The 18,750-nt window shown below is 50.8% G+C and overlaps 1 protein-coding gene across 1 annotated transcript in view; it reads left to right on the top strand.

Annotated features, from left to right (window-relative positions):
• Positions 1-18,750, top strand: part of PLCG2 (phospholipase C gamma 2) — a 145,672-nt gene that overhangs the window by 116,230 nt on the left and 10,692 nt on the right. Inside the window, exons 23-30 of the mRNA XM_082862103.1 lie at positions 1,120-1,216; positions 2,547-2,613; positions 4,236-4,393; positions 8,861-8,963; positions 10,482-10,691; positions 12,148-12,293; positions 13,203-13,317; positions 14,243-14,410. Coding sequence (XP_082718229.1) covers positions 1,120-1,216; positions 2,547-2,613; positions 4,236-4,393; positions 8,861-8,963; positions 10,482-10,691; positions 12,148-12,293; positions 13,203-13,317; positions 14,243-14,410 — 1,064 coding nt within the window. The remainder of the gene's footprint in view (positions 1-1,119; positions 1,217-2,546; positions 2,614-4,235; positions 4,394-8,860; positions 8,964-10,481; positions 10,692-12,147; positions 12,294-13,202; positions 13,318-14,242; positions 14,411-18,750) is intronic.

Below are 18,750 nucleotides of genomic sequence, written 5' to 3'. Positions count from 1 at the left end.
GAGCACAGAGGAAGAGCACTCAGCCTAGGTGGCAGTCAGGGAAGGCTTCTTGGAAGAGGAAGGCCCCAGCTGAGTCTTAAATGGTTAGGAGCAAGCTGGCTATAAAGGGCATGGACCAAGGCATAGAAGTTAGATAGCATGGCAGGGCCACATGGGGAGGTGGCCACAGGTGGTCTGGAATGAATATCAGGTTCAAGTAACAGAGAGGTAGGAGTCGGGGTCCAGGAGCCCCTGGGGCTATAGCGTTCCAGGCTCTGATCGCCAGGCTGAACAGTCTAGGCTTAATTTTGAAGGCCTCAGGAGCTATTGGTATGGTGGGGTCAGAGGTGCATTCTGGAAGGAGCCCCCTGGGCTGCAGAAAGTGGCCCACAAGAGGGGTTGGAGGAGGAGCCCTGCATGTCCAGGCACCGGACCTGGGGGCACATCTTGGAGGTGCCGCCAGTTTGGTTGAATCAAGACACGTACAAAAGTTGATTATGTCTGGTGTTATTAGTGTTGCTACAGAGATGGGAAGGTCGGGGGTGGGGGGCACGATTTTAGCTGAGTAACAAGAACCAACACTGTTGGTCGCTTAATATGTACTAGGTGCTACTCAAAGCTTGTAGTGTATGTTAACTCATATAGTCCCAATAAAACCCTCTGAGGGAGGCACTGGGATGATCCCCACGTACAGATGGAGGGTCTGAGGCACAGACACCTCGTAGCTGATGGTGGAACTGGGTTTGATTCCAGGCCGTCTGGCTCCAGAACCTTCCTTATCCCACCCGTCTCTAAATTCACAGCCCTCCCTGAAAGGGGGCTGGGCCTCCGCTAGAGCTGAGCTTTCGTCTTGTACGGCGTCTGATGTCCACTTAAAGCACTGAAACTTTTGACTTTTGGTGGCTTTGACCAAACACTAGGATCATGGTAAGGGAAGGACGTGACCTCCAGCACTCACTGCTGATTAAAAAAAAAAAAAGCAGAGGATCCCTTTGATAGGCTCCGCTGTCACAGATAACGACCCCCTCTTCCGGCCACTCAGTCACTTGCCCCCTTCCCCCTCCCCCATCGGCTGGGAGCTAGTGAGCGGTGATGATTGCTCGGCCAAGGCCCTCTGATCCCCTCTGTGTTTCCATATAGGTGGAAAGGAGACTACGGAACCAGAATCCAGCAGTACTTCCCGTCCAATTACGTTGAAGACATTTCAACAGCTGACGGGGAGGACCTGGAAAAGCAGGTGAGTCTCCATCGTTCATCCCAGGGCGGGACCCACCGATCCTATTCTGGGGGGTCCACTGAGCCAGCTCCACGTTTTGTACGCGTTGTCCTGTGTTCCCCAAGGAGCTCCCGAACAGGGACAGCAGAGTGACGGGGAAATTGGGACTGTCCCCCGAGTTGTGGGTGACGGTCACTGTGACAAGACAGACAGGTTTAAATCAGGCTGCTGCGCTGGGCTGGAAGGCTTTGCATATGCAGAATTCCCTCCGCAGTGAAAACGGCCACGGCCAAGCGGCTTGCGAATGAAACATTTCGTTTGGCCAGCCTGACATTCAGAAGGTGCTTGGTGTAAGCAGGCCGGCCCAAGGGAAAGGTGCGTCGAGGCCCTCCTGGTGACATTGCAAACCTGGTTTCTGTTCCCCGCTGCCTCTTGCTCAGAAGGCTCGAAGAGCAGCTACTTTCAGTGCGACAGCAGTGCTCCAAGGCTGGAATCTTAAGACTTTCTTCTGAGGGACTCGGGGCACTTTAGGAAGGCTGCATGGAGGAAGAGGACTTTGAGTGTTAAAAGTCAAGTTAGAGTTCAGCAGCCAGAGACCAGCAGAAGGGAACTGCAGGTGGGAGGTACAGCCTAAGCAAAGGTGTGGTAGTGGAAACACAGTTTTGTTCATTGCGCTCGGCCTGAGGCAGAGACGTGAACGCCCCCCCACACACCCCTCCCCAGCTGTGTCCATCCCGCATTGCCCTTTACCCGCACAGTCGGCGTTAGCCTGGGGGAGGGGTGGGGTAGTACATGTGATGGGCAGATACACAGTTCTTCCAGCTTTCCCGAGACCAGGAAACTCCCCACCTCACCTGACCCCTGGGATGGTTCAAATGTGCCGCGCGCGAGAGGAAGAGCTGGAAGACTGAGCAGGGCCCGGAAAGCCTTGAGGCGAGACTGCAGAGCTTAGGTGTTGCTCCCATAGGACACAGGGAGCCACAGAAGGTTCTTGAGCTGGGCTTGGAAAGGAGGCCAGTCCCATTTCCTGATAATGTCAGAAGAAAGGGTCTAGGGTGTTTCTGAAACCAGATCCACGGAAATGCTTCGAAACCTGCTCTGGAATTCACAAGGCGCCTTTTTACAGATTGGAAAATGAAACGCTGAACCTGCCAGCACCTGCTCGCTGCTGGGTCCCCACCAGCAACATGCTTCGTTATTTAGCTCTCCCCCCGTGGACGTAGCCTGTGATGAAAGTGCATTTTAAACAGTTCCAGAGGCAGTGCCTCTGCTAAACGGTATACTTTGGAAACCGGTATCTTTTCATTATTCCCTTTAAGACGAGCGTGAGTTATGTCTTGTTTCTTCACAGATTATTGAAGACAATCCCTTAGGGTCTCTTTGCAGAGGAATACTGGATCTCAACACCTATAATGTTGGTATGTGCACACATGGTCTCAGCCCAGATTTCCACCCAAATCTCCCCCCAGCCTGGCCTCAGGACCGCCCAGACAGGGGGTCAGCTGTCCTGGGTCCTTCTAGCTTTGACTTGGTTGCTGAAGCTGAGTATTGGGCCAAGCTGGTCAATGACTGTCATCTTACATCTTGATTGCTATGCTGTTAATATCCGTAAAGCGCTATAATCTGGTGTTATTATATACCCTGGTGGGTATATATTAAGTGCTGGACTAATGGTGGCTGTTGTTATTCCCAACATCATTGTCCTCATTGCAGGGGTCTGCCTGGGTCTCCCATGCTTTTCTAGGAGGAGCTGAGACGTTGGCTGGGCTGCAGTGGAGCACAGAGTTGGGGGTGTCTGGTTCTTAGCCCAGCTCTGCCTCTCAGTTGCTGCGAGACCCTGGGCCTGTCATTTCCCCTCTCAGAGCTGCAGCTTCCTGGCAGCTCAGCTGGGCGTCAGGAAACCTGGCCTCCCCCTCAGAGTCTGGTGCAGGAGGGAGCCCACAGCCTCATGGTGGCAGGGGTGTAATTTGTATGGTGCTTCCTGGGCCTTTGAAGTGAGCATATAGCAGCTTCCAGACGAAGGAGCTGAAGGCAGTGAGGAGAGACTTTCTGGGCAAGAAGCCAGAGCGCCTTTCTTCTCTGAGCAGCCCGTGTTTCCATAGCCGGCCTCCGTGGCCCCTGTAGTCCGTCAGTCCACTAGCCTAGGCAGGTGGGCAAAGGATTCTTGGTTCCATTTCCAGTTAACAGATGAGAAAACCAAGCCCTGTAGTGACCACAGAAGCTGCCTGAGCTTCCACTGCGAGTTGTCCGACAAGCTGGGTCTGGGGCACTGGGGGCTCGTGCCCTCCCTGCCGTCACCCTTTGTATCATCCTGCGCTGAACTTGATGAGGAGGGAGCTTGGAGTCAGGTCTGACTTGAGCCCCAGCTTTGCCACTACCAGCTCTGTGACCTTCCGTGGGTTACTCTGCCTCAACAAGTCTCTGTTTCCCCTCCTGTGAAATGGGCAGAACAAGAGTAGCACCCCAAAAAGCTGTGATTAGACTTAAAGAAGATACAGAGCAGTGCCTGGCACGTGTGAGCCCAGAGATCTTCGTTGATGATATCATGTGGCCGATAATTCCTCCTCTCGTAGCCTTCATTTTCTCTTTCCAGAAAATGCTTTCCCTGTAGAGAGAACCTATTCCATGCCTAGCTGCTCATGGCTGCTGGCGGTCCGTGGCTTGAGCTGATCACTGCAGCCTCTGCCTCCATCTTCAATGGCCAACTAACGCCCCTGGGTCTCTGCCTCAAATTCCCTCTCCTTTCTCTGATGAAGGACACTGGTTCCTAGATGTAGGGTCTACCCAAAATGCAGGGACGATCTCATCCTGAGATCCTTCCGTACATCTGCACAGACCCCATTTCCAAATAAGGTCACATTGACAGGAACTGCGCATTAAGACGTGGACCGCTACCTGATACAAGGTAGATGTCCCGGTCGGTGCTTTGACAGTGATGGTTGGGTTGGGGTCATAAGAGAAGTGGCCTGGGGAAGTGGAAATCTGGTCTTCGTTGGCTTTCTAACATGCTGATCAGGCCTTTTGTTATCCTTTCCTAAAGTAAAGGCCCCACAGGGGAAGAACCAGAAGCCTTTCGTCTTTATCTTGGAGCCCAAGAAGCAGGGTGACCCTCCGGTGGAGTTTGCCACAGACAAGGTGGAGGAGCTGTTTGAGTGGTTCCAGAGCATCCGGGAGATCACCTGGAAGATCGACACCAAGGTCAGCCTTTTGCTTTCCTGGGCTCAGGTGGGCCTGATATTCTCAGGCTTGTGGTACTCTGCTGAGGTGGGGTGGGTCTGGGCTGCCGGAGGAGCAGGCCCAGCGGCCCCACAGAGTTCGGGGGTTAGAGGGGGGATGTTCAGACGACAGGAGCACCGCGGAGAGGAAATGGGTACTGGAGGTCCACCTGCGGAGCTGGGTCTGGTTTGAACCTTTGAAGGCTCACGGTGTGTGCAGTGTCCCTTGATGTTTGGGGCCTGTCGGGTCCTGTGTGTCCTAACAAGAAAGTTTTGCCTTCCTCATTTGGAAAGTTTTCTTGTTTCTAAATACTGTTCGAAGCAGCCTGGATCCTTGCGGCACACGTTCACTGAGCTCACGTCTCTGGACTGGACTGGAAAGGGCCCTGGGAATACTGTAATCGACAAGACACAGCCCTTTCCTTCCAGAAGTTTGTATCCTTGTGGGGGGAACTTCCAGTCTTGATGGGAATGAGCTTTTGAGGGTTTATCCTCAACGGAGCATTAGGGTTTGTCTGGAGGTCTTTTGAAAAGGGCGAGGTTCTAGGTAAGAACAGGAGATTTAGAATTAAGCCAACTGGAGTTTGCATCTTGGCAGGGTTGGACCCTGAGCAGGTAACCACATCTCTCTGGGCCTCAGTTTCCTTGTCAGTAAAATGAGGAGCCAGATACCTAACTCACAAGATGAAAGGAGATGATGCATAGAAAGTGCTGGCCCAGAACCTGACACACGGCAAGGGCTCAGGTCACCACAGGATTTAATCATCACGTTGTCTTCATGCCAGGAGGACATGGGGAAGTGTTGCTGTGTCTTGGATGATGGAGCAAGGTGCTGTCTGCTCTTTCTTGTGGCCACGGAGCTGGGAAGAAGTTCTAGGGTTTCCCATGTACCCAGTTGCTTCTAGGACTGACTTTAAGGCTTTCTCAGGACCTCCTGGATCCCTCTGACCTCGGGTTATAATTGATGAGTCTCCCTTCTCCAGTGTACTTGGCTTGATTTTTTCTTCCCCCTGTGGGGGACTTCGCAGCTTGGCCAGTCTGTGGCCCCCTGACTCATCCTTTCGACACCCTGGAGTAAAGTCCTCTTCTTTCGAAGACTCTGTGCCGGGAGCTGTTCAGATGGGCACCCTCCCTGGCAGGGCCTGCCGTCTTTCCCCCATCCCAGAATCTAGTCAGAGGCCCTACATACGGGTCCTTAACCTTCGCAAGACCTGTCACATCATCACATCAGTCACTTGGGATGAACCACGCGCTTGTGGCCAACAAGGCTGTTCCCACCTTCCCCCATGGGGCCATCTCATCTGCCCTCGGTGCCTCCAATGCAGTAGGGCTCCGAGGCCCAGGGGGTTGCCACTGTCCTGGGGTTCCTCTGAGAGGTAGTTTCCTCCTGTCTTCTTCTACGTGTTTTCATTGTCGGCTGAGTGGTTGTCGTCATGATCTGCACGGCACCGTTTGCGAGCATGTGACTGTCCTGAGCATATTCCAGTACTTGGGATTCTCGGCCCGTGTAGCTGAGAACGGAGAAAAACACCAGTGAGGAGGAAGCCTTTAGCCACTTTATTCTCAGGCGCTCACGCCCCATCTGAGGGTGGGGCTCGGAGGGAAGGGGCATGGCGACGACACCCTCGGCCGGGTGCTTCCTGGCTCTCTCCCTTTCTCTTAATGGAGGAAGATGTGACTTCACTTGAAGGCTGTCCCCTTCATTCCCCAGCACATGATGGTTTCTGAGGCTAAGCCTAGCTCTGGAAGGCTGCTGTGCTCTGCCTTGGTCTACACTCCTTTTTAACTAGCTTTTACATCTGCTTAGTCTTATCACATTTCATACGAGTGTTAAAAAACAGAACAGGAGTCAGCAGAATTGACAAAGGTTCCACTCTGAACACAACCAGCTGTAGGGCTTGCCGGTGTGGGAACAAGCAGGGTGGACCCATGCGGCCACTGGGAAAGCAACACGAGGTGTGCTCTCAGCTCACTGCCAGGAGCTCCTCACTGAGGCCCTAGGAACCTGCTCAGGGCTCTGTAATTTCACATCATCTCTGGCTTCTTTCGGTCAAATGGCGGAAGACCAGTCACTAGGATTCATCTAGTTAGTGAGTTTCCAAAGCCTGACCAATGAAGTGTGTTGTGATTTCAAACTCTGAGATGGCCTATGGGCAAAGTCTGTGGGTCTGGAGAGTAACTGTTCTACAATTTTGCAGTAGCAACTGGTATTTCATCGTGAACTGATACTGTTCTCTGCTGAGGTTGAGAAAAAAAGTGATGCCCCATAACCCTTCATGGCTCTGTGCTTGGTGAGGCCAGAGGTCCACACGCGGACACAGCTGTGGCTTGGCTCAACCCACCCTTACTTCAGGCGGGCGTACTGTCGTGAGAAGTGAGCTGTGTTGTTGCTAGGGTTTCCTCTCCCCAAATAACCTGCGGGGAAAATTGTGTGCTAAGAGGACAAAGCCAGACTGACACAAGGATTAGGAAAGAACACCTGAGGTTTGAGCTTAGACAACACTTCAGTCTCCCTGACGGCATCTGGCCATAGACGATCTGGCTGACACCTTCTTCGTCTCTTGCTCCGTGCCCGTCCCACCCACACCAGCCCTTGGAGCCTTGCTGCTACAGCTTGCCTTGTGCCCAGGAACATTCAGGGAGTGTGGGGAAGGGCTGGTGAAAGCTGGGTGTGCTTCGACGAACTAGGGCAGATTTCACGTTCTGATCTTCCCTGGTGATGTGGCTGCTGCCGGAGCTCATGTAAAAAGCTCGTTTGCTGGTCACTGCCAGGGTCCACTTGGGCCCCAGGATCTTTGTCAGCAGTCATGAATTGGAGGCATTCTTACAGAAGAAATCGGGTGCCCGCGCCTGCTTGTTTAAAAAGTGGATGCTCTTGTCCTTGGCCCGGAAAGGCATTTCTGGGGCAATCCGTGTCGCACCCCTTGTTTGCCACGTGATCGGCGAGGGCAGAGGCCTCCTTCTTTAATTCTCTCAATAGCTCCAGGAGGTTAGGTATTCAAGTTAGCCTCATCGTACAGTTGAGGAAACTGAGGCACAGAGAGGCTAGGTGACTTGTGCCGTCGGCAGAGCCAGCAAATCGGGCCAGCTTTCAAACCCGCCTCTGAGTCCAGTCCCCACGGTTGTAACCACTGTGATGCTCCTGTCACCAAATCACCACCTGTCACCAGAAGACTCACCCCCTGCAGGGTCCTGCTCCCAAGGGACGTGTCTCAGTGTGGACACTGGTCTGGACACTAGTGTTGAAAGGCGCCAACATAGATAGTCGGACGAGAGACAGTGCAAGGCCAAGACCGGGTGAGGCAGTGGGCATTCTGGAAGGCTTGAGGGACGCAGCATCTCTTTCCCAGGCCTGGATGGAGTTACCCAGGAAGGCGTCCTGGGGAAGGAGTGATCTGGGTGGCGTCCAGAATCCGACGGACCTGCAGAGGAGGGAGGAGGATGGGGGCGGCAGGATGAGGGGCCAGGACGTCGTCGCTGTGCTTCAGAGGGACCTGGGATGTGAACCTGGCGGCCTTTCACACAGGCCTCCTCCCGTACCTGGTGGCTGAGGGTGGAGAGGGGGCGAAGCAGAGGGGTAACACAGGTGAGGCCGATTGCTTAAGCGTCTGGTCTCGGCCTGCTGTGGAGCCCGGGGTAAGCTACTCAACCTCTGTGTGTGCTGTAATGTCGTGGAAGAGTGGAGATAAACTGTACCTCTCAGGGACGTGTGGGCTTAGGTATAGTATCCATCAAGCACTTAGTGTGCACTGCCTGAAGCTAAGCAACCTCCCGGATGGTGAATGTTATCATCTGTGAATGATATTCTCTCTAGGGTTCCCCCCGCTTGGCCAATGGGGGATGGGTCAGAAGTTGGTGAGGCCAGAGAGGGTTGTCTGGTTTGGAGTGGAGTGAGAGCCCATCCTTACCTGGAGATGGATTTGACCGTGGGTCCTCTGAGGGCGAGTGGCTCCCAAGTCCTTGGTGTGTGGCCCGGGCCATGGAGAGTCCTCTGCACAGAGAGGTGCACGTTGCAGGGAGGTGGGGTGCAGAGGACAGCGAGTGAGCACAGGGAGGCCATGGCCTAGAGCGGTCCTGGGCTTGAGAACTAGAATCTGATGAACTGTCACAGCGTGGTTTCGGGAGGAGGGATAGGGCAGCGCGCCAAGAGCAGAGGGTTGAGAGAGGGGTGGTGACAAAGAAGAGCCCTCGTTCCCCTGTATTCTCGAGAGTTGTGGTCAGAGACTGAGCTAGACAGCGATCCTGGGTGGAGACAGCTTGGTGGAGAATTTCCAAAGTAAGAGGACGGGCAGGGGAGAGGAGAACTTTCCACCACATTTAAGATGTGAGCGTGTGTGAGGGCCAAAGAGAAGAGGGGACCCAGAGGAGGAAGACACCTGCCAGGTGCTGGGAGGATGGGATTTCGCAGGTGCCGGCTTGAGGGCTGAAACTTGAGATTGGCTCCACACAGGAGAACAACATGAAGTACTGGGAGAAGAACCAGTCCATCGCCATCGAGCTCTCGGACCTGGTCGTCTACTGCAAACCAACCAGCAAGACCAAGGACAACCTAGGTACCGTCTCCCATCACTCTGCCCCCCCAACCTCGGGGGAAACTCTTGATTCCATTTGAGTCTGGCATTGTGAAAACTGTTCCTACTCGTCTTAACTGTGCTAAGTGGGAACCTCCCCTTCAGTCTGTCCTCAGGGCGAGGATGCTGGTGAAACAGGCCCTTCTGGTATCTTCAGAAGGCAAACCCTCTTAAAGGGTGGATTAGTTTTTCTGCTGCTGTAACAAGTTACTAAGAACTTGGTGGCTGAAACAACACGTATTTATTCTCTCACCGTCGTGGAGGCCGAGGTCTAAAATCAGTATCACTGAGCTGAAATCAAGGTGTCAGCAGGGCCCCACTCCCTCCAGAGGAGGATCTGTTCCTTGCCTCTTGCACCTCTGATGGTTGCTGGCATTCCTTGGCTTGTGGCCATATCACTCCAGTCTCTACCTTTGTGGTCATATTGCCTTCTCTTCTACGTAGTCAAATCCCCCTCTACCTCTCAGTTATAAGGATTTTGTGGTTTCATTTAGGGCCAGATAATCTCCCCCTTTCAAGCCCTTCAATTTAATCAATCTGCAAAGTCCCTTTCCTATATAAGGAACACAGTCACAGGTTCCAGAGACCAGGACCTAGATATCCCTGGGGGCCATTATTTGGCCTGCTGCAGAAGGATGCAAAAATGGATCTCCTACCAAATCCTCCAAAGTAGCAAGTTCTTTCATCTAATAATGGTCCTGTTCATATTTTCTTCCTCCTTTTGAGCAACTCCTGTCTCTGATCTCCAGAATCTGTAATTCCAAGGCAGAGGACCAGAGAAGCAGTACTAAACCTCAGCGTTAATGGTCACTGGGAGGCTGGTCCCTGGGTACCTCCACACGCAGGGAAAGATGGCATAGCTCTGAACCAGACGCGGCCACGCTCAGCGTGTTAAGAGCTGTCCTACCACAGCTGGATGTGAAGCAGCAGAGCTTCATCCAAGCAAAGGATTGTTTGCGTTTTCCCACAAGTCTCCTCCCATTCACTGTTCCCTCACCCACGCAGGCATCCCCTCTCCTGTCACATCCCTTCCTGCTGGCATTCGATTCTCCCTCCACCAAGATGCTGGGTTCACTCATCTTGTGCCTGCAACACCTTTGATGAGGAACAGATCCGCACCTTCCACTCCTCAGATCTCCTCCTCCCTGCGGATCCCATTTCCCCCACCCCTTTCTGTAACTGCACCGCTTTTGTGGTTTCTTGTACAAGGCTGCTGGTAGTTCTAAACAAAAAGTAAATTACAATAATCCTAGACTAAAAGGCTGTGGGAACACTGGGCTCCCTCTTAATATCTGGGAGCGCCCCCACCCCACCCCCCCCGGCCCCGGAGGGGAAAGCCCACAGCAGAACCAATTATGGCAGTATCATCATAACCACTTGAATGTCTCATCCGGGAGAGATTCCTGGTTTCATTTCACGACCTGCACGTCCCGCCAGTACATTAGGCGTTAAGAAAATGTGCGAGACACAGAATAAACGCGACTCCCTCTCTTTGTGCAGAAAACCCCGACTTCCGAGAAATCCGCTCCTTCGTGGAGACAAAGGCTGACAGCATCGTCAGACAGAAACCCAACGATCTCTTGAAATACAATCAAAAGGGCCTGACCCGCATTTACCCCAAGGGACAGCGGGTGGACTCCTCCAACTACGACCCCTTCCGCCTCTGGCTGTGTGGCTCCCAGATGGTGGCACTCAATTTCCAGACACCAGGTAAAAGGGGGCTGATTGTGGCCAGTGAATCTGAGACGACGGAGCATTATTCCAGGCACCGTCTGCTGGGGCCACCGGTGTGATGGGGTGGCCAGAGCGCGTAGTTTGTCTTAGGAATTGTCAGTTCAGCCAGCATGCTAGCGCGAGGCCCATCCCCTTGAACAGAGTGATGAAGGGGACCCCTGGGCATGCCAGGTGCTTGTGTGACGGGCTCCGTGATGGCAAGTGACAGACGCGAAGTCAGTCCGGTTTAAGAGAGAAAGGAAGTGCATCCACGCACGTAATTTAAAAGTCTAGGAATTGAGCTTCAGGCAAATGGATTCAGGTGTGCAGTGGCTGTCTTCCGGTCCCCTCTCCGGACCCATCCTTCTCTGAGGGCTTGCTGCCCAGGCTGTCTTCTGGAGATAATCATATGCTGGGAAAGGCCAACACGCCCAACTTCTTTATGCACAGGGTGGCATTAATCACGATGCTCTGCACTTTGGTGGGTGTTTAAGCCTCTTTGGAGGACCTGTTGATCAGTCGTCTCCTTTGTATTTTTGTGCCTGCATAGGGTTCCACTGAGCAGAACCATAAGGTCTTCATCTGATCCCCTGCGGAGGCACATTTAGGTTATTTCCCTTCATTTGCTACTACAGACGGCACTGCCCCCTGTAACCTTACGTGAGCATCACTTTAGATATGGGAGCACGTCTGTGGGGCAGAATTCTCAGAAGTGCAGGCTGGGTCAAACAGCTTTGATCAACTTGGCCCTGAGGAAAACCACTGCCCCCCTGTATCCAGGAGGGTCTGAGCGAAGACACTTAGCCATCCTGCTCTCCATGGGGACTGCAGGCAGGAGTGCGAGCGGGCGAGACGTTTACACCCTTTTTGGCAAAAGTTGACCAACTTAGTTTTAGCAAAACTTTTCAGTCTTCGATAGGTGAAAACTGATGTTACACTGTAGTCACAGCTTCCCTTACTGGTAACTTCTCTTTTTATGAGTAACATGTACTTAAGAAGCATTTGTGTTTTCTTTTCCGCAGACTTCGTTCATGCTTCTTACCCAGTTTTTCTAAGGGGGTTTAGGTATTCACAGCACAGTTACCAGATTTCTTAACAGGTTAAATTTATATATACATATTTACCTGTCAGTTGAGTTAAATTGATTTTTCTACAGCACATCAACTTTTATGGAAATTTTGTTCTTTGTGGCAATTTTTAGCTTTGAATACATTCTGGATTTTGTATCTTACTTGGAAAGGTGTCCCCAGTCTGAGATTTTTTTAATCCCACATTTTCTTCCCGTAACACTGGTTTTTAATGGATTTTTTTAAACCCATATATTTGAGTCCGATACCTATTTTAACAGCTGCCTCAAATTATTTTCGGAAAAAGGTATAAATCATCCCCTACCCAGCACCTTGGGGCCCCTTTTCTTGCCTCACTTTCATCAGCAGTTATCTTTCCTCTCCAGATAAGTACCTGCAGATGAACCACGCCCTGTTTTCCCTCAATGGGCGGACTGGCTACGTCCTGCAGCCCGAGAGCATGAGGGCGGAGAAGTACGACCCCATGCCGCCCGAGTCCCAGAGGAAGATCCTGATGACTCTGACGGTCAAGGTAAGGCCCAGCCCTCCTTCCTCGCGCAGGGGGCCAGGGCTGTGCAGCGTGGGGATGGCCCAGCCCGCTGCCTAACGACACCGGTCACCTGGTTTAAACCGTCAACACCCAGACACGGTTCAGGATCTTAATTGCAGTGCCTGCCACGGTCATTGCAGGGGAAGAGGGGAGGGAAGGGCACCTTCCCAGGTCCAGCTTGGTCACCTCCCCTTGTTTGCGGGGGCGAGCTATGAATCTGTCTCTGGCTGGGTTCACCAGGGTCCCTGTGAGGTCAGCATCTGGTCAGAAAAAAAGGGGAATCAAACATGTGAGAAGTGGCTCTCTGATCTTCGTGGAGGAGAGAGCTTGTCCCCATCGTGGCCACTTTGAGGGGTGAAAGCTTTTCTAAACTGGTCCAACTTTCAGAGAAGGTGTTGTCTCTTTGTTAGAGTTTTTATTTTCTCCCGTTTGGGAAATGATGCAAGGTAGGGAAATGAACTGCATTTCTCATAAGATTAAGGAAGAAAAACTGAAGCATATATAAATAACCAAAGTTCTTAAAAATTAAAAAAAAAAAGGCCTGTTACAAAAAGGATTCCACATTCTCCCCCATCCTTTCCTGGGAGGGGCTGAGAAATTGAGTGACTGAACTCCGTCTCTGTAGGTGCTGGCCTGGGCGTATGCATTTCTGTGCACAGGTGAGGTCCACCTGTTGAGTCTCTTGGCACTGGGGCTGCCATCCCAGCTCATCCTTAACAGCTGTGGGACTCCTCCCTGACTCTCCACCCCTAGTTCCTCATCCACAAAAGGGAAGCAGTAGGGGTGTCTGCTGTAGGAGGGTGAAGAAATGAGAACCCACCCACGTGGAACTTGTTGGCTCTGCCCAGGATGGAGCCGGGAGAGTTCTAATCCTTGCGTTTGGTGTCCTAGGTTCTGGGGGCTCGTCATCTTCCCAAACCTGGACGGAGTATTGCATGTCCCTTTGTGGAGGTGGAAATATGCGGAGCCGAATATGACAACAACAAGTTCAAAACAACAGTTGTGAGTAAGTTGCTGGGTCCTTTCTTCAATTAAACTTCAGGCAAGTGGGGATGCTAGTCATCGGGGATGCGGTAACGCACTGGTGTCCAGGTCTTTCCCTTCATCCCCCTTGCCTGCTATGGGGAGCTCGGGGAGGGGAAACAAAGGGCCACGTGATGAAGGAGTTGGACATGGACCCACTGCTGTGTTTCTCAGCCTGTAACTCACGTGGGGAGGCCCCGGCAGGGCTCCAGCTCCCTCTCTCTCTGGGGTGTCCCCCCTTCTGTGCATCAGCCCTCACCTGCTTACCTACTGAGTCCAGGGCTAAGAGAGGATGTGGCTGACCTGACCCAAGAGGCTGCAGCCCAGCCTGGGTGATCTTAACCCCCAGAGGGCAGGGAAGCCCAGAGAATGCTTGTTCTGCCATCCGAGGCCTGGAAAAAACTGAACTGTGGGCCTTTTAAGGCTTGGGACCACTGCCCCTGGTAGAAGGTAGCCCGATGAACAGCTCACGTGCCGACCAGTGAAACTGGCCTTTGTGGAGGGTGAAAGTTAACTATTTACCTTACTCCCTGAGGCTGGTTCTCCCCTGGCAACTCCAAATCCCACTATCTCTTCAGGGCACCTAACCCGCCTCCCCCATCAGACGAGGGATGTGGCTCCCATGTCTCCTTTTCTCTTGTCCAAACCTACCTGTTCCTGCACTGTTGTCCACGCCCCAATCCCAGGGGGTTGAGGTGGGAGATCTGTAAGGGGCGGTGGTCGCCTCCCCCCGCTTACTGAGGGCCAGGCCTGTGATGGCATTGGAAAAAAATTATTTCTTAGCTCCTGGCCTAGATGTGTATTTACACCGTTGCTACGGAGATTCAAAGCCAATGGATGTAGAGATGGTGTAACCAAGAGGGGGCAGGACGAATGGGGCCTCTAAGTGAGCTTGGATTTCCTTCCAGATGACAACGGCCTAAGCCCTGTTTGGGCTCCAACGCAGGAGAAGGTGACGTTTGAAATTTATGACCCAAACCTCGCGTTTCTACGCTTTGTGGTTTACGAGGAAGATATGTTCAGCGATCCCAACTTTCTCGCACATGCCACTTTCCCCATTAAAGGAATCAAATCAGGTGAGACCCGTTTTAATGATAATGTTTGTCTTGGATTGGCATCCTTTTGGGTCTGGGCTGCTGGCTTTGAAAAGAATGCAAAAGCCTTTTTCCTGGCTTCTATTAAATCATGGGTAGGTTGGACAGCTGATCTCGTGGGAGTTCCCGTGAGCTGGGACAGGGACCGCGGCAAGTGGCAGGATGAGATGCTGGGCTGGTCACAGTGGGGCTTCTGCATCCAAAACTGGATTATTAGTTGACGGTCCACCTGGCACTGTAGTTTGGTTTCCTTTTGGAAGGTTAGAAGCTGTTGGCCTCTCCTCAGGCAGGTTCAGGGGCTGGTAAGGTGCTCCCGGGGAAGGAAGAGACCCGGAACTACAGTCTTAGGCCTGCTTTTCCCCACGTCACCCTGGGCAAGTCACCTGGGCTCTCCGAGCACCACCTTCCTCTTCTATGAGGTTGGGGTGGTTGACTCACTTCTTCTTGTGATTCCTTTCCCACACGAAACCCCTTCATGCTTTGAGAAGGGCCCTGTATTTCTGAGAGACCCCCAGTCATAGATCCTTCTAAATTCCTCATGAGGTCACTCACTGTTCCCCTATTTTCCAAGGGTCATTTTTCGAGAGCCAGAGATCACTGTCATTTCAGAGATTTGTATACAAAGATAGTCTTTTCTCTTGATGTTGTTTGGAAACCTTGGGTCCTGTTTCCTTTTTTTTTTTTTAATTTTTTCTAAACTTGGAACATACCAGATAGTCCCTACATTTATATCATACACACCTAATCATTTCTACAACTAGACCTGTGTGTGGGGTGCTCCAGTTAGAAAATGCAGGCCCATCCCAGGGTGTTCCCGTTCAGCCAGGCTGGGTGGGCCCAGGAATCTGCATGTGTGGCCAGCTCCTCAGAGGGCACTCGGAGAAAACCGGGTGAGACCTAGGCTGCCCGTCCTATCGAGGAAACACGGTCCTAAGCGAATGAGTAGATGAAACAGGAACTTCAGACGAAGTACCATCTTCCTGATTTAATGACAGCAGTGAACACTCAGTTGGAAGGTCCAAGAGGCCTGACGTTTGCCAGCCCCCTTGGTTAACTTGCCCCCACTGGAAACTAAACCCAGCAACTTAGCTGCAGGACTTTACTCTGCAGTTTGCCTCTTTTACGTTAGCCCAATAAGTAAGGCTTAGGACACATTTCTTTTTGTGGTAACTGTGCCCACCCCTTCCTAACCCACCTCCCCTGGACTCATCCTGCACAGAGCAGTGGCTCTGCTGTTTCCCCCTCCTTATGGGGTCCCTGAGGAGGGATGTGAACCGTAGCCCCTCCCAAGGCTTAGAGAGAGGTCAGCCGAGGAACCCTCTTGACCAGCCACCTAACAGTGTCCTGTTGAATCATCTAGAAAATGCTACGGCTTAGCTTGGAGAGATTTAAAAAACAACATCTCAAGGATGATAAAAAAACGTGACCCTTCCCCCAGCTGTGAGATGCTCCCAGTAAGACCTTCTCTCTCTGTCCCGCTGCTAGCACTGCCTCGTACATCCATATTCATGGAAGGCGTGACACAGAATAACAATACCTTTGTGCATAAGGCATCGAACTCGAAAATAAACTCTGCCTGTTGTCATTAGAGACGCACTTAAGCTTTTAAGCCAGCTGGAGCTCGGGAAAGAAGGAAGCAGCCTTTATTGTGCTTGCTGCCTTAAACGCTTTCTCTTTTAATCCTCACAGCAGTCCTGTGAAAGGGGTTTTATCATCTCTGCCCTTTAAATATAAGCACTTTGGGCCTAGAGATGTTCATTAACTAGGTCAAGGTCACGCACCTTTCCGACCAGAGCTGGGATTCAAACCCCATGTTCTTCCCTACTCCGCAGGCCACCCTCAGGGCCTCCCCTACTCCTAATAAGCCAAAAATACTGATGCTACGTCCAAAGATGTCTCTGTTTCCCTTTCCTCTGTGATGTAACCAAAACCAGTAAGAAGAAAAACGGAACCAAACTATTTTTAGTGAAATTTGCAAACACCGTTCAGCCCTACTCCTAATCTATGTGAAGGGCTGCTCTGAAAAATGAGGCTTGAGCAGTGACAGGAGGTATGTGGAACTGGAGACGTCCAGCCGAAGGAGGGACAGAGCTCACTTCTCCAACTTTGGAGGCACGCGCTGGGCCGCACCACTTTGCTCGGGGTGCACGGGCTGCCCCCCAGAACGCCACAGCGCACCGTTCTAATATCAATCAATACCTAGACTGACTGCTTCCGCACTGTTCACAGATCAGCTCGGTAGAGATGCAGAATCTCGGCCCCATCCCAGATCTCTGGAGTCAGGATCTGCATTTTTAATAAGACCCACAGGTGATCCACATCACCATAATTCCCAACACCTCTAAGGGGAAAATAGGCCAGAAAACTTCTCTACAGCAAAATTCAAGGAGAGCAGTGTTCCCAAAATCCTCCAGGGAAAAGAGTGTGACCTGAGAGTTTTATACCCACTCACACTGTCACTCAAGTATAAAATCACAGGATGGATGTGTTCACACATGCACAGTCCAGGGATTATATGTCCCATGAGCTCGTATTCAAGAATACAAAAGACAAATTTAGCCAGCCAAAATATTGATGGAAAAGTTCAGTTCAGTAAGAAGGTGGTGAGCATTGGACATTTTTAAAAATTTGTGCATTTCATTGTAAATTTTATATCACAAAAGGGACACTGAACAAATATTGACTTCTTGTTAATGAGATTCATGCTGACATAAGGAGAAGTGTACAGAGGCCTTCATCTTTCTTTGAAATATGAAGTAAATATCACATGTGATAGATTGGTGGGTGGATAAACATAAGTATAGTAAAAGGTTAATGGTAAGATTTAGGTTGTGAGTATACAAGTGTTCCTTGTCATGTTCTTTTATAGAACTAAGCCTCCCTTTGTGGGAGAATTATGGTTACAAAATGGAACACAAATATTACACACCATGTTGATGGAGAAATAATAATACAGCTTACCCAGATTAGGGGAGGAAAAGGGAGAGAAGCTATAGGGTTACGTAAGCATGCCAATCTCCTCATCATTAGCAGTGGAAAGTGAGGGATTCAATAGATATTATTTAAAGGTGATAAATCAACTGACAGACTAAAAAAAGGTTCTCTAAGAGAAATAAGACTAGTCATCAAACAAGCCAAAACCTGAGTGGTGGAAGGCACAGAGAAACTAGCCCACATGCCCTACTTTGAGCGTTGCTTGTCCCAGACAATCAGTAGATACACTGCAAATAAGAAGCTTTCAAGGTACAAATCTCTCCTTACAAAGAAGCTACTGGGATATAATATAAAAGCATAAGGAATATGGCCAGTAATATTGTACTAACTTTGGGCACAGATGGTTACTAGAATTACTGTGGTGATCATTTCATAATGTATGCAAATATCAAATCACTATGTAATACACCTGAAACTAACATAATATTGTACGTCAACTATGTTTCAATTTAAAAACTTTCAAAGTGATACTAGGGCTATATAGTAAATCCTTAAGATACAGTGGTCAATGGAAAAACTGTAAGGTACAGAATTGCTGGGCAGCGTACTATCCTTTGCGATTTTAAGGGAAACAAACATATGCATAGGCTATTTTGGAAAGATACTGTTAACAGTGGTTCCTTCTGGAATAAGGGGTTATGAGTGGGTGGAAGCGAGACTTTAATTTCTACTGTGTATTCAGTTATACTACTTCATCAAAACAAGCAAACCAACCAACCTTGAGAGGTGTTGCCTTAAACATTACTTAATGGGGAGGGGTGGGGGGAATTCAGCCCCACCTCAACCCTCTCCTAAATAAAAAGAAACATTTAAAAGACCATCAGACACAGGTCCTAATTGTAAATTGGGAATGGCTTTTAGAGGAGAATGATCAATGCTGCTGTGAACTGCCAGGGGACAGGAAGATTTCTTCCCCTTGGAAATCTTTAAAGAGAAAACACTCCCTCGTCCTAAGCTTTGTAAAGGGCTAAGTGCAGAAACTGAATGTGGGGATTCATTACTCCTTTGAGTCTTTGGCCTCATCAGGAGTATTTAAGGAATTGAACCTACAGCTGTAGTCGCTCTGAATTCAATGTGCAATGTTCTGTGGGTTTTGATTCGCTCTGAGTGAGTCATTTTCATTTCTAGATGACAGGTATTTTTAACTTCACTTCTCCGGATGGACCTGTCAGTCAAGGCTGTGTTCTGCAGCCTCCCTCCCCAACCATCAGGGTGGGACCTGTGGCATCCAGGAAGGAAGTCAGCCCCCAGCATGGGGCACTGACTCCTCTGCTCCTTGTACTGGGTATGTGATCCCTGGGTACTCCAAGAAAGCAAAGGTGTGACAT

Source organism: Leucopleurus acutus, assembly GCF_964270905.1.
Source record: "Leucopleurus acutus genome assembly, chromosome: 20".
Lineage (NCBI taxonomy): Eukaryota > Metazoa > Chordata > Mammalia > Artiodactyla > Delphinidae > Leucopleurus > Leucopleurus acutus.
This window is presented reverse-complemented; position numbering and strand designations above follow the sequence as displayed.